This window comes from Macrobrachium nipponense, chromosome 18 (genome assembly GCF_015104395.2).
Source record: "Macrobrachium nipponense isolate FS-2020 chromosome 18, ASM1510439v2, whole genome shotgun sequence".
Lineage (NCBI taxonomy): Eukaryota > Metazoa > Arthropoda > Malacostraca > Decapoda > Palaemonidae > Macrobrachium > Macrobrachium nipponense.
This window is the reverse complement of record NC_087211.1, coordinates 11059807-11073771: the sequence shown is the minus strand read 5'-3', so window position 1 is coordinate 11073771 and position 13965 is coordinate 11059807. Positions and strand designations below refer to the sequence as shown.

At 35.9% G+C, this 13965-nt stretch overlaps 1 protein-coding gene across 1 annotated transcript in view; it reads right to left on the bottom strand.

Annotated features, from left to right (window-relative positions):
- The window catches only part of LOC135196511 (histone H3.v1-like), a 54313-nt gene extending 42280 nt beyond the window's left edge, over positions 1 to 12033 (bottom strand). The window contains exon 1 of the mRNA XM_064223358.1: positions 11799 to 12033. Coding sequence (XP_064079428.1) covers positions 11799 to 12033 — 235 coding nt within the window. The remainder of the gene's footprint in view (positions 1 to 11798) is intronic.
- Between the last annotated feature and the right edge of the window lie 1932 nt (positions 12034 to 13965).

Sequence of the window (13965 nt, the reverse complement as noted above, 5' to 3'; positions counted from 1 at the left end):
CAGATGGAAGAAAGAGAATATGAACGAGATACAGCAAAAGAAATGATTGCCACGCCAGGGGCCGAAGGGGCGCTGCAAAAAACCTTAAGTTACACCTACAGTGCACCGCTACAGGTGTACTGATGACACTACCACTCTACGGTGAATAAAAAATATATAACACAAAACATTGAAAAAAAATATTAAAATAAACATAGAGGTGAAATAATCACGGATTGCCTCTGGCGAACAGCTGCCAAGCTTTGAAGCATCATCGCCCTCAGAGAATCTTCTGTCATAGAAATATGGCTCATTCCTTATACATGGACCCATTTAGATTTGGTATTTCTGTCCAGTTTTTTTTCCCCTTTAGTCAACAGCCCTCGGCTTTTAGAGTGGGGGAGGCCTGAAATGAAATCTCTCTGGGTCCTTCTTCCTTTCGGTTTTGTGCATTTTTTTTGATCGCCTTCGGTTCATGCAAGAAAGAAAAAATATATCTCCTTTCCACTAATACTCTTCGTTTTTCATTTCTCCTTTTGTGATCAAATTCTCGAAAAAGTTTTGTTATAAAATTTTATTCGGCTTCCACCGTAGAGCTCAGATACTGATTTTTTTTGTACCTGACTTTTTTGTTCAATAAAATCTGATGTCTTGTCGCTGCTGCACTGAAAAGGACCTACTATATGAACAAGAGGCTTACATTTGTGTTAAGTTCTTACGAGCTACCATGGTATTATGTACTTCAGCATATGCAGTAAAATAAACGTCCCCCCCCCCCCCGTCCCCCCCCCCCCCCTCTCTCTCTCTCTCTATCTCTCTCTCTCTCTCTCTCTCTCTCTCTATCTCTCTATATATATATATATATATATATATATATATATAATATATATATATATATATATATATATCGACGACACTCCCAATCCTATAAGATCCTTCAGTATAATCCATATTCTTTCCTCCTAAAATCCTCAGCCGCAAAGCGTCAACAGACTAAGATAAATCCATAAGGGCTCCAAAGGAAATCAGTCTGCAGAGAGAGAGAGAGACCTTACAGACCTTACAGACCTTACAGTTCGTTCGGGTTGCCCAGGTCCCTCAGTGTGAGGCACCTCTAATGTCTACCAGAGAGTTGCTCGTGCATCTTCCGTATATTTTGCATCTTCCAATCTTGGATGGTCTGGGATGCAGTTTTAGATATTTGTCGAGCTTATTCTTAAACACATCTACGCTCACTCCTGATATATTCCTCAGATGAGCTGGCAACGCATTGAATAAACGCTGCATTATCGATGCTGGTGTAGTGGATTAATGTCCGTGTGCTTTCCTTATTTTTCCTGGTATTGTTTTGGGCACTATTAATCTACCTCTGCTTGCTCTTTCTGATATTTTTAGTTCCATGATATTTTCTGTTAGTCCTTCTATCTGTTTCCATGCCTGAATTATCATGTAGCGTTCTCTTCTCCTTTCTAGACTATATAATTTTAATGATTGTAGTCTTTCCCAGTAGTCAAGGTCCTTAACTTCTTCTATTCTGGCTGTAAAGGACCTTTGTACCACTCTCATTTTGTGCAATACCTTTTGATAGTGTGGGTACCATATCATATTGCAATATTCAAGTGGACTACGAACATATGTTTTATAAAGAGCATAATCATGTTTAAGCTTTTCTTGTTTTGAAGTGCCGTAACAACATTCCCATTTTTGCTTTACATTTTGCCAAAAGAATTGCTATTTGATCATTGCATACATGTTCCTATTCATCATCACACCAAGGTTCTTTAACTGCTTCCTTATTTTGTGATTGTCTCATTATTGGTCCCCTATATTGCATATAGCTTCCTTCTCTGTCTCCATAATTTATTGATTCAAATTTATCAGAGTTAAATACCATCCTATTTTGCCTCTGCCCAATCCATATTACTTTTGTTAAGGTCTCTTTGTAGAGCGTTCCTATCTTCATCACAAGTAATTTCTCTACTTATTCTTGTGTCATCAGCGAAACTACTCACTACCGAATCCTTAACATTACGTCTATGTCTTCAATCATAATAACAAACAGTATTGCAGCTAACACCGTACCTTGTGGCACACCGGATATTACCTTGGTTTCATCCGATTTCTCATCGTTTGCATAACTATCTGTTTTCTGTTGTGTAAAAATTCTTTTAACCATCTTCCTATTTTATCTACGATATTGTGTTTTCTAATTTTCTTTGCTAATATATTATGGTCTACTTTGTCAAAAGCTTTTGCAAAGTCTAGATATACCACATCTGTTTCATTTCCTGCTTTTCATATTTTGAATATGTTCTCACGGTGGACTATAGTTGGGTTTGTGTACTTTTTTCCGGGTACGAAACCGTGTTGTCCTATATTAAACAAATTATTTTTTATTAATGTTTCATAATATTTTTTCTTCATTACCCTTTCATACACTTTCATAATATGTGATGTTAGACTCACAGGCCTATAATTACTTGCCTCTAGTCTTGATCCACTTTTGAAAGTAGGGGTGATATATGCTAATTTGTGCTCATCATAAATCTTGCCTGTATCTACACTTTGTCTTAATAATATTGCAAGTGGCTTTGCGATAGAATGAACTACTTTCTTTACAAAATAGCAGGGATTCCATCAGGCCCTGCAGCAGCTCCATTTTTAATTTCATTATTGCCTGCACAATATCAGCTTCATTAATTTCTATGTCAGCTAAATATTCACTATTTTCGTCCCTTACTTCTATATCAATTATCTTCATTATCTATTCTAGGGGTGTAATTCTCTCTTATATCGTTCTGCCAGTATGTTGCAATTTTCCTTTTTTTCATTCGTTAATCTCCCTTCAATTCTCAGAGGCCTATTTCTATTCTTCTTTTATTCATCTTCTTCGCATATGAGTATAATAGTTTCTGGGGTTTTTGCTGATATTTATAGGGTTTTTTCTTCCAATTCCCAATTCCCGTTTTCATTTTCTTTTGATTGTATAATCTTTTGTTCTGCATTTTCTATCTTACTTTTTAGTTCTATAACTTTCATGCATTTTTTTTCTTTTGCAAGACCTTTTTTCCACTTTCTGATTTTCTGGAACAAGATCCTTCTGTCTCTTGGTATACATGAATGATGTTTACTTTTCTTCTTCGGTATATATTTATCCACTATTTTTCTCTAATATTTTATATAATATCTCCGTATTTTACTCTTATGTCATCGCTTACGAAATGTTATCCAATCTTTGTTTAATTCTTCATTTATTTCTGACCATTTTATATTTTTACTGTAGAAGTTGATATTTTTCCATATCCTTCCCACTTTTTCATTTCTTGCTTATCTCTGTTTTCACTTGCTTTGGAATGAACTGTTAATTCTATGACATTATGGTCTGAAATACTCGCATTATAAACTATTATTTCTTTAACATAATTCACCTCGGTTCACAAAATACTAGTCTAAAGTATTTTCCTTTCTTGTTGGCAGGTGATTTATTTGTTGAATGTTGTATTCTAGTAGCATATCTAATAGCTTTTCGAATTGCCTCATATCTTCTGCACTACTATTACTCTCTTTTTTTATATGTATAAGTACATCCACAATCTCCTATTCGTTTCTTTCCATTCTACGAAAGGAAAGTTGAAGTCACCAGATAGGAGAATAGTCCAGTCCTTGTGATTTCTACTATATCATCCAATTTTTCAATTATTAAGTCAAACTCTTTAGTATTAGGAGGTCTATATATTACTATGTTCATTAATTTTTCAGATTTAAATTCTACCGCTATTAGTTCACATTCTGAGTTACTATATTTCTCATATATTTTTCCTTGTTTTTTGTCTTTCCCATATATTGCGGTTACCCCCTTGATTCCTATTTTTTCTATCTGATCTATAAGTTTGGAACCCTTTTATTTGATCATCATTCCCAGTCTCTTGGGAATACCAGGTTTCACTTATATTCATTATATCTATTTTCTTTTCAATTTGGGTTAGTTCTTCTAAGTACTCTATTTTTTCTTTTTGAGTTACTCGTAACTAAACCCTGCGCATTCATCATTATGATGGTTTGCGTGTTTTCTCCTTCATTTAATATTGGTAGTAATAAGGATTTTCCCATGTCTCTTTCCTGTTCTGGTATGTTGTTCTTTTTTCATTTCCTGAAATTCTGACATTAAAAAATCCAACTTTTCCATAATATTTGATCTTCCTTCATCATAATTATTCATTTTGTGTCTGAATCTGCAATTTTCTCCGTTTCTGCAATATCCTCTTGCATAATAAATACGTTATTATCCCTTGAGTAGAATTTTTGGAGCTGATGCATTGAATTTTTTGCTGACATCTCTGCATATCTCATTGGTGGTTTGCTTTCTCTTTTACCTGATATTCTTGATTTCTCTCTTTATTTGTTTCTTTCTATTTTGGATTTTATTACTTGGTTGGTTATTTATTTGATTATGATTCATGGCTACAGGGTGCATATATTTGCATTTTTTGTCGAACTTACATCCTTTTCCTTCTTTTAGGTTTTTGCATATTTTTGGATGCAGATCTCTGCAATCATCCCCATATCCATCTAGGTATGCACATTTACCATATATTTCATAGTTGTGACCATACCTTAGGATGTTTGTAGTAACATCTTTCTCCAAATCTGCAATTCCCTCTTTTCAAAAGGTTGCAGATTTTGTCTTTCTTGTCTATTTTTTCCTCTTTCCCGTCATTGTGTAGATCTGGGTAGAGCCTCTTCGGGATTTGCTTTTCTGTTGCCATATCGTAATTTATTTCTTCGTAGGTATGCTGCTTTATTGCCTCATATGTAGTATCAATGAGTATCTCTGCATCCATACTTTTATCTTGTTCTTTGTTTTCCTTATTTTTTTTCTGTCATTTCATTTTTGTTTACTTCTCTTCCGTTTTCCTCTTCTTCTTCTTCTTCTTCCTCTTCCTTCTTCTTCTTCATCCTCAACTATTTGTACATTCAATCTTGATTTAATAACATTGTCTATCCATGATAGACATGTTGAACAAAAATTCTTGTATCTTTTCTCATATCTTGTATTACCTCAGCACACTGTGGATGGGTCGGAATGTTGCATGCAGCACATTTTCTGATTAGGTTTTGTGGATTGACTATGCTATACCAAACCAAAATTACACAGTTTGCATGCTTTTGGCATTCTTTTTCCTAATGCGTCAATTAGGATATTCACAAGATTCACCTTATTCATTTTCTTTGTCGGAATATGTTGGTTTATGTATATTTTCTTTATGAGTCTCTTGACCACTTGGATTTTATTTGGAACTTCTTCAATTATTTTCAAGATGTTTTCATTAGGTTTGTTCCAGTTTTGAAGGATTATATCCCTCTATATATCTATGAATGCTTTTGTATCTTTTTGGTTAGGACTGTTGCTGATTTCATAGATGAGAAATGCCAGTTCCCTTCCTGCTACCTCATCGTATTGCGAATCTGCTAAACACGCTAAATTACGCCATCTCTTCCCACAGTTGGAACTTACTGCCATCTTGTTCTGATTTACAGTATTTCACTTGATAAACTAACTTAGAAGACGAGAGAGAGAGAGAGAGAGAGAGAGTTATAGGGAACAAATAAATAAATATGAGGGAATAGAAAATAAACCGATAAACCTGAAATTCAGGAGACGTCAGATGAAAGAAGGAATGAATTCGCTCCCTGCTAAAATATTTGCAGGTCGTAAGACACTTTATTAACTGCATCTGCTGCGGATAAACACATAGTTAAAGAAAGCGACAACTGCCCAACTCTGACGTATCACCATACTCCAGGAGGAGTAAATCACTTCAGAAACATTAAATCAACTCCCTCATAAACAACTGGGAAGTAAGCCATGTTGCTACATCAACTTCTTCGATAGAAGTTCTGGGGAGAATTGCCTCCCACAAATCTTTAAAAAAAAGTTTAGGTGGGAATTGCGTGGCTGAGCGTCGGTTGCTTATGCTTTGTTTATGTTGTTTATGTTGCTCAATAGTGGAAAGCAAAGGCCTTTTGGAGCAAATCAAGATGAGTTGCTCGCGAGAAGCATCGTGCTTTTTGAATCCATCATCTCTCAGCTTTCGTTTGTCAAATTGATGGAATCAGCGCTTGCGGTCTTGTAAATTCTCTCTCTCTCTCTCTCTCTCTCTCTCTCTCTCTCTCTGTTCATGCAAGATACAACGTACATTGAAGAAGCAATTGGATAGTATGTTGAACATATCGCCTTTCTAAAGCTTTTGTGGAAGTTTTCGAGCTTTTAGAAGAGAATTTCTTATAAAGTGGTAAGTCTCATATTACAATTTCTAAAAAAATTGAATAAATATATGATATATATATATATATATATATATATATATATATATATATATATATATATATATATATATATATATAGTATATATATATATATATATATAGTCTCAGTAATTGGCGGCTACTTGGAAATCTTAGCTTGATGATAAATAACAGTGCCAAGACCAGGAAGAACATTCTTTATTTAACGAGCTTTCGAGGTTCAAAACCTCATCTTCATTACAATGTCTGCTGTGATTTTAATTTATTTCATCAAGACATGGTCTTCCTCCAGAATTATTTTTCCGAAAATTCTTATCCGTATTTGTCTTTTACAAATATCTGAAAAATTTTCTAGATGAGAATTTTGCCCAGACCGGTGTACAGTACTGCTAGTAAAGATGTAAAGTAAATTAAATTGCCTTTCCTTGGTCATAGTAGCTACTTGGTACGACAAAGTTACAAGACTACTTAAGCACAGTTTTCCTCAAGTTAGTTTCAGGTTTGTTTTTACTAACCCTTTTACTGTAGGATCACTTTTGAGGGAGAAGCCTGCTCTTCCTGTTGGACCTTAATTCGAGTGTCGTTTACTTGTTTACCTGTTCGCAGTGTGGTCTGCGATACGTAGGATCCAGTTCCCGCTGGCTTAGGCACAGAATTTTGGAACACAGAGGTCTTTTCCGTTAGAACTATGGTTTCCTCTTTCTAACCACCTTTTTCTGCCATGTAAGGGAACACAGTTTAGCACAGGACCATCCTTTCACTCACCTAGATTTTAGAGTCTTTTTGCTAAACAAATAGACTGGACCTTTTAATTTCAGAGTCGCTGTTTATTAAGAAAATGAAACCGGAATTGAACAACAACTCGTCCGGTATTCAACTAGCGATCATATAGTTTCATAGTAGGAACACAAAGTGGGTCGTTAGCCATTTTATTTTTGAGGGTAGTTTGTTTACCTTTCATATTATTTCATTTTTATTTCTGTTTTTGTATGTTTTGCGGGGGTTTTGTTTTAGTTACATCGTAAGTTTTTAGGTATTTTTGGTTTATGTATTGTTGTTTTATTTTATGTTTTTACTGAAGCTTTTAATAAAGACAATTCATTTTAATGTAATTTTGATGATTTCTCATCCTTGTCATTTTTTCAGCCTGAAGATGAGGTTTTGAACCTCGAAAGCTCGTTAATAAAGAATGTTCTTCCTGGTCTTGCACTGTTTATTTATCATCAAGCTATATATATTATATATATATATATATATATATATCTATATTTATATATATATATATATATATATATATATATATATTACTTTTTGCTGGAATAAAATGCTTCTCTTTTTAACTGGGTTTAGAAATGCAATTTTGGCTACTAATGAACAGTTTAATTACTTACATTTCATTGCTAAGATTTAGGATACATCATAAAATGCACTGCTACAAAATTCCATCCAGAAATGTGTTGAAGGCTCCTCTACATAAGGTGAGAGAGAGTAGAGAGAGAGAGAGAGAGAGAGGGGGGGGGGGGGGGGGGGGGGGCAGAGGGAGGGAAGTGGGGAGGCTCCAGGAATCTCTCCGTCGAGATGGATGACCTCAGAATGAAGAACATTTGTCAGAGCAAGAAGGCCATATTTACGCGAGACAACTACATGCCAAAACTGTTGAGGGACAAAGTCTCAGTCTCCTGTTGAGTCAGGACGGGAGGAGACTACGTCGACACTTTCATTTTGGAATTCCATGTCATCTATTTGTTAGGTCATCGTTTTACACACATACACACACAGGTTCCATACGTTCACTTACGGTATATACATCTTACCCTTCACCACTACATCCACCCCAGGTGACATTTATCACCCTTTTAATTATCGTTTACAGATTATACATTACACAAACAATTCGTCTGAGAAGCTTCTACCGCTAAAAGTACTCGACATGAAAAGTACCCTTTATAAAACGATGAATTTTTGTGAAAATTCGCCTGCAAAGCCAAGCAACGGGACACTCTCAGCCTTTCACTGTTTCAGGCAGTGAAAAGGAGAAAAGAATGGAGACAGTACCGTCATGCATACAGTGCGGTTACTAAGGTGCACTGACGGTAATAATGGTTTGTTTAACCAGACCACTGAGCTGATTAACAGCTCTCCTAGGGCTGGCCCGAAGGATTAGATACTTTTACGTGGCTAGGAACCTATTGGATACCTGTCAACGGGACCTACAAGTTATTGTGGGATCCGAACCACATTATATCGAGAAATGAATTTCTAATCACCAGAGATGAATTCCTCTGATTTCAAGTTGGCAGAGCGAGGAATCGAACTCGCGACTACCGAATCCGTAGGCGAGCACGCAACCCACTCGTCCAACGAGGAACTGGAGGCATTCAGAAAATCAAAACGGATGGATGGAGGAAATATTATTGATATGTTTCGTAAATTATTCTTGAACTCAATTCACAAACAGAATGACCCTCATTAATATTACAGCGCGGTATATGTGTGTTCATGCTAAAGCAAGACTGTTTCATTTCGAATCTAATATAAATTCATGTTGTTCGATTAAGGATAATTTTGTAATGTTTCCCTCTGTTTAGAAAATTGTTATACTGCGCCAAAGCAGATCAGTTATTTTATAGCTTATAAAATCTGTAACGAAACTCCTTGATACTTCAACGAGGTCTGAGCTACAATCTTGATTTACGATGACAAATCTACTGGTGATGTTTACTTTAAAATGGAAATATTAGGAGCTTGAGGAAAATAATGAGATGATTTTCATTACTACAAGTAGCATCAGGTTTGTTAAGAAATCGGTGCAACAGAAGAAATATTTCGTTGGAGGTCACATCTTCCCTGATGTGATTAGATCTCAGGATAAAATCCTCAGCAAAAATCCTTCTCTCTCTCTCTCTCTCTCTCTCTCTCTCTCTCGTTTATTTTATTCGTAACATTTACGAAGTACTTTAAAATATATCTTGATACAGCTTCCATTAAAAATTATCTAGAGAATTTATCGACGTGAATACATAGGTCACAGGTGATGTAGTCTACTCTCTTGCTAATGCCGTGAATTTTTCTACGCGGAAAATAATAATGTGATTCGAAGTAAGCTGCATCCTGACATGACATCTTGCAACACACCCCCCACCTCTCTCTCTCTCTCTCTCTCTCTCTGTGTGTGTGTGTGTGTGTGTCTCTCTCTCTCTCTCGTTCAGAATTTCCGCCTAGAAACACGTAAATATAAGAATTCTATTTGGTAAACCCATCTTCATTTATACTGACAAAATTGAAAGGTTTATGATCATTTAGCAAAAATTATAAAGGTGGTGTGGCTGAATCTTCCCATTCAAATAACAATTCATAAGATTCATTACTAGAATTTATATTTGAATAGTTACCTATGTAAAATTAACATATAATATACCCTAGAAACTTTGCTACGCCGTGCCTAAAGTTAACCTTCAGGGCAGAAGAGAGAGGGAGAGCGAGAGAGAGAGGACTGCTAATTATCGGGAGAATTATGCAAACCAAACCACTGAGCTCCGGACCTCCCAAAGGAGAGAGAGAGAGAGTCTAATAATGAAAGGAAATCAACTATGTTTACAGACTTGCGCTGTAGAGAAAATGGAGACATGTCCCTATTTTACAAAGTTAAAATGAATTTAATATTCTGTCTATCACCGGATTTTTGTTTCCTTTCCATATCGATTTATTGGTCATTCATCTCAGACGAGGCTTCGTTCTTAGCTCCCTGTTCAGCTTCGAAAGAAGAAGAAGAAGCAGAGGACTTGCAAATTAAAGAACAGATATTGTAACCTTACAATATCAGGGAGGAGCAAGATTTTGCCTGATTTCAAGACACCTTTTCTTGAAGAACGACGCAGACAGAGAGAGGAGGACGAGAGAGAGAGAGAGAGAGAGAGAGAGAGAGAGAAGTATCATTTTTTGTAATCTGACAAATACGATGTGACAGTTCCCATAGGTGCATTCAATAAAATGTTCCTATGAGATAATCAGCTACAGCTTCTTATTCATGTGTATATTAAAACTGAAGTATTCAAAGCATGGAAATAAAAACACTTTTTAAAAAAAATCTTAGCTCCTGCAAATGTCCTAATTCTCATAAAGTCCCCAATTCTCATGAAATTTCTTTCGCCTCTGAATAAAGAACGCTGACAGACAGACAGACATCCAATCTAGCTCTCATCATCATCATCATCATCATTGTTTACACTGCGAATCCCTTCAGAAGGACTTCACTCTTGTCCAGGTGTTAAGACTTGTGCTTATTTACTGTTAGTTAAAGGAATCTCATTCAGAGATGACAAAGGTTAGGGGATGGGGGAATGTTGCGAACAAAAGGAATTTATCCTTTATGCCAACGAAGTGAATTTATACTCTTTCTTTGAGCGAAATGCAAGTGCTTCGTCCTTTGTAGTTGGAGAGGCAAATAATGAAACGGAATAAGGAGAAAAGAACTTCTATAAACAGGCTAAATAGCGAGGAATATAAAAAGTGGTTGGCGGAATAATGACATGAGAAGCTTAGTGTCGGAAAAGAGGATGACTGAATCTGGGAATGAATGTCTGAGGGAAAGTCGTGGAAAAAGTAAAATGAATCATTGCGGGTATTATGAAAATGAGTAAGACTGGACTTATCTAGACTATAGTTTTGGGGAGAGCATAAGGAACTGTTGGTCCTAGAGAAAAAATAAGACCTAATTCTTATAAAACTTTTTATGAGGATTCCAAATATGGGTCTGTTTTCTCACACGAAGAAACAAAAATAAAAGTGATGGGTCAGTTTTTTTTTAATCAACTAAACGACAACAGCTATTGAAAGAGTATTTGGGATGATATAAGCCTTGAATTTTCTTTTTTTAATGGTTCTTTAAGGGGGGCATGCACAAAAAAATGACATGGGTTACAAAAACACATGGTAACTAATTGAAAACAAAAAAAATTTTATTTTTTTTAGGGCAATCTTGATACCTGGACTCTTCTCCCATCTGCTGATGCAAAATCTGCTTCAATAGAAAAGAAGACAATAAAATAAAAAGGGCATTTTCGTATGCATCCAAAAAAACTGCTACTGCTTTAAAACTATCAGAGATAGGAAGCTAAACCTAGTCTCATTTAATAGCTAAAGAGTGTGTCAACAATCTCCTTAAAACAAAATTTGTACTTTAGAGGGATAAAGTTTATTATTTTTGCGTTTAAATTTGTAATAAAAATCTGTTACGTAAATAATGTAATTTTAAAGGAAATAAGAGAGAAACATTGTTCAAAGATTGGTTTCTAAGCAGTTATAGAACTTTTAAAGACGAATACAATGAAAAAAAAACAAAATTGAAAAAATGCGGATAAAAACTAACAAGAAGTAAAAGTATTGTGGTTTGGAAAGGACAATAACTCACTCCTTTTGAGAAAAATTGGCATTTAAGTTGACACAATCCCACGGCGACTAGTATGCTCCAGCAGAGCAGCTATTGTACACTTCTTTTTCTTTTTTTTTAATACTGATCTTTCTACGCATTGAACTGGTGGAGAGTTTGTGTTGGAGCACCAGTGGTGGAGGAGGCAGTGGTGTGGTGGCGGTCATAAGGCTCGTTGATGCTGGGAGGGGAGGATCAGCTGTTGGTGGTGGAGTTAAAATGGCTGACACTCGTCGCTCTTCCAGTTTCCTCCTTTTCACCTCTCTCGCTTTCTCAACTGCTTCGGCCATCCTCTTGATGTAGCCTTTCTTCCTGGGCATTGCAGAAATGATTTGCAGTGTAGAGAATCCAGATAAATCTAAAAAATCGCCCGATGAACGGTGACAGTAGCAGACGAAACACAAGAAACGTCACGCGAGCAGACGACGCAGACGACCGTCTGCTACGATAGCCTTCAAGGCACTGACTTTCAAAGTTCCATTCACCTACTCGCTACCGTATAGCAGTGGAACGAGTTGCTACATTATTTTTATTCATGATATATGTATACGTATATAATTCCTTGTATATTTATTATACGCTGTATAACCTAATAATAGGAAATAAGAGTGTGATTGTCAAAATAATAACTTATTTTAGCAAAATATTGTAGAAAAATAGTTAGAATCATATATTGCTCTGAAACGTCTGTAGAGTGTTGCCATGACCATGAAATATTCGATGGTTGATTCACTAGAATCGACTTTTTTTTCAAATATTTCGTCATTTTTGACGGGCGGTCCCTTAATGTAAAGATGAGGTAAACGTGTCTTTTACATTATATATCTTGACTCTGGGAGAAAATAACGCGGCATTAGAAAGTGGTCACTATAACAGGTGATAAAGGACTGATTCCTAAATAAAATGTGGATTGTCATTAGTATTATAAAAAAAGTGAGCAAAAGTAAACATATCACGCAATTCTATTATTCATTCTCCTACCTCATCCAACGACAGGCTACAACAATCGACTAATATTCATATTGACAATTCACTGCTTAGTTCAAAATAGGCTCACTGAATTTTAAAGTAAAGTGCCCATGTCTCTTCATTCTCAGCCTAGTTTGGAGATCGAAACTCGTTATCTAGACTCAGATACCATTTCGTTAGGGAGAGAGAGAGAGAGAGAGAGAGAGAACTACCCACTGTGAACTGAATGGGAATCTATTTCCTTATGCAGAACAGAAAGAGAGGGCGAGAGAGAGGTTAGCTACCCACTGTGAACAGAGGGTGGATAACATTTCCTTATGTAGAACAGGGAAAGAGAGAGAGAGAGAGAGAGAGAGAGAGAGAGAGAGAGAGAGAGAGAGAGACGAAGGGATAGCTATCAAAGCTCCCATTTGGAATTTCCTTACCATAAAATTGTTGACGTTTTCTTTTCTCTCGTCGAGTGTGGCAAAGATCTCCAAGGGGACATTTTACCGAGAGCAACACCAAAGAGCAAAAGAGGGAAAAAGACTGGAATTCTGAGGGAAACGTTTGATGCTGCTGCTGCTGCTGTAGCCGTTTTCCCTATGATGAGAGAAAGGTTCCTTAATGACCACTTCACCCAGTTTTCATTTCTGCAAAGTTTTTCCTTCCACTCTACGTATCCAAGTTTTCCCTTTGTCTCGTGATCTCCAGAGCCACTGAGTTTCGCAACTTCCGAATTTATTCAGAGGGAGGTGGGTCCTACAAAGGCACCTCTGAATAATAATGTCTTCAATTGGAAATCAACAAATAGATTTTAGGTAACTCTGAATGCCTTGATATTGTTGGAACTAAAGTTTATTGAACAAAAGCAATGATGATAAAATCCTTGATTTAAAAAAAAATTAATAAATAAAAATAAAATAAGATGAATTAAAATAAATGAAATATGAATATAAATACATACATACATGCATACACACACGCACACACACACACGCACATACATAGTCTGTAATTAAGTTTGATACCTCTCACAGAAACAAACAACAAAAGAGAACCTTTGTATTAAGACAAACCATGATGTAACCCAAAGGAAGGACAAACGGTCAGAAAACATTTTAAAGAACAAACATTTCATGTTATTTACCGATATAAAATCTCTCGCATTTTATGTTGCTTATGAGTGCATTTTTTTATATTTTTCCTCATGAAAGTAACCATTAATAACATATTCAAAGACAGAACGAGAAAATAGGTGACTCATGCAGTAATTCATGCAGTATTCCAGTTACAAAAGGCAC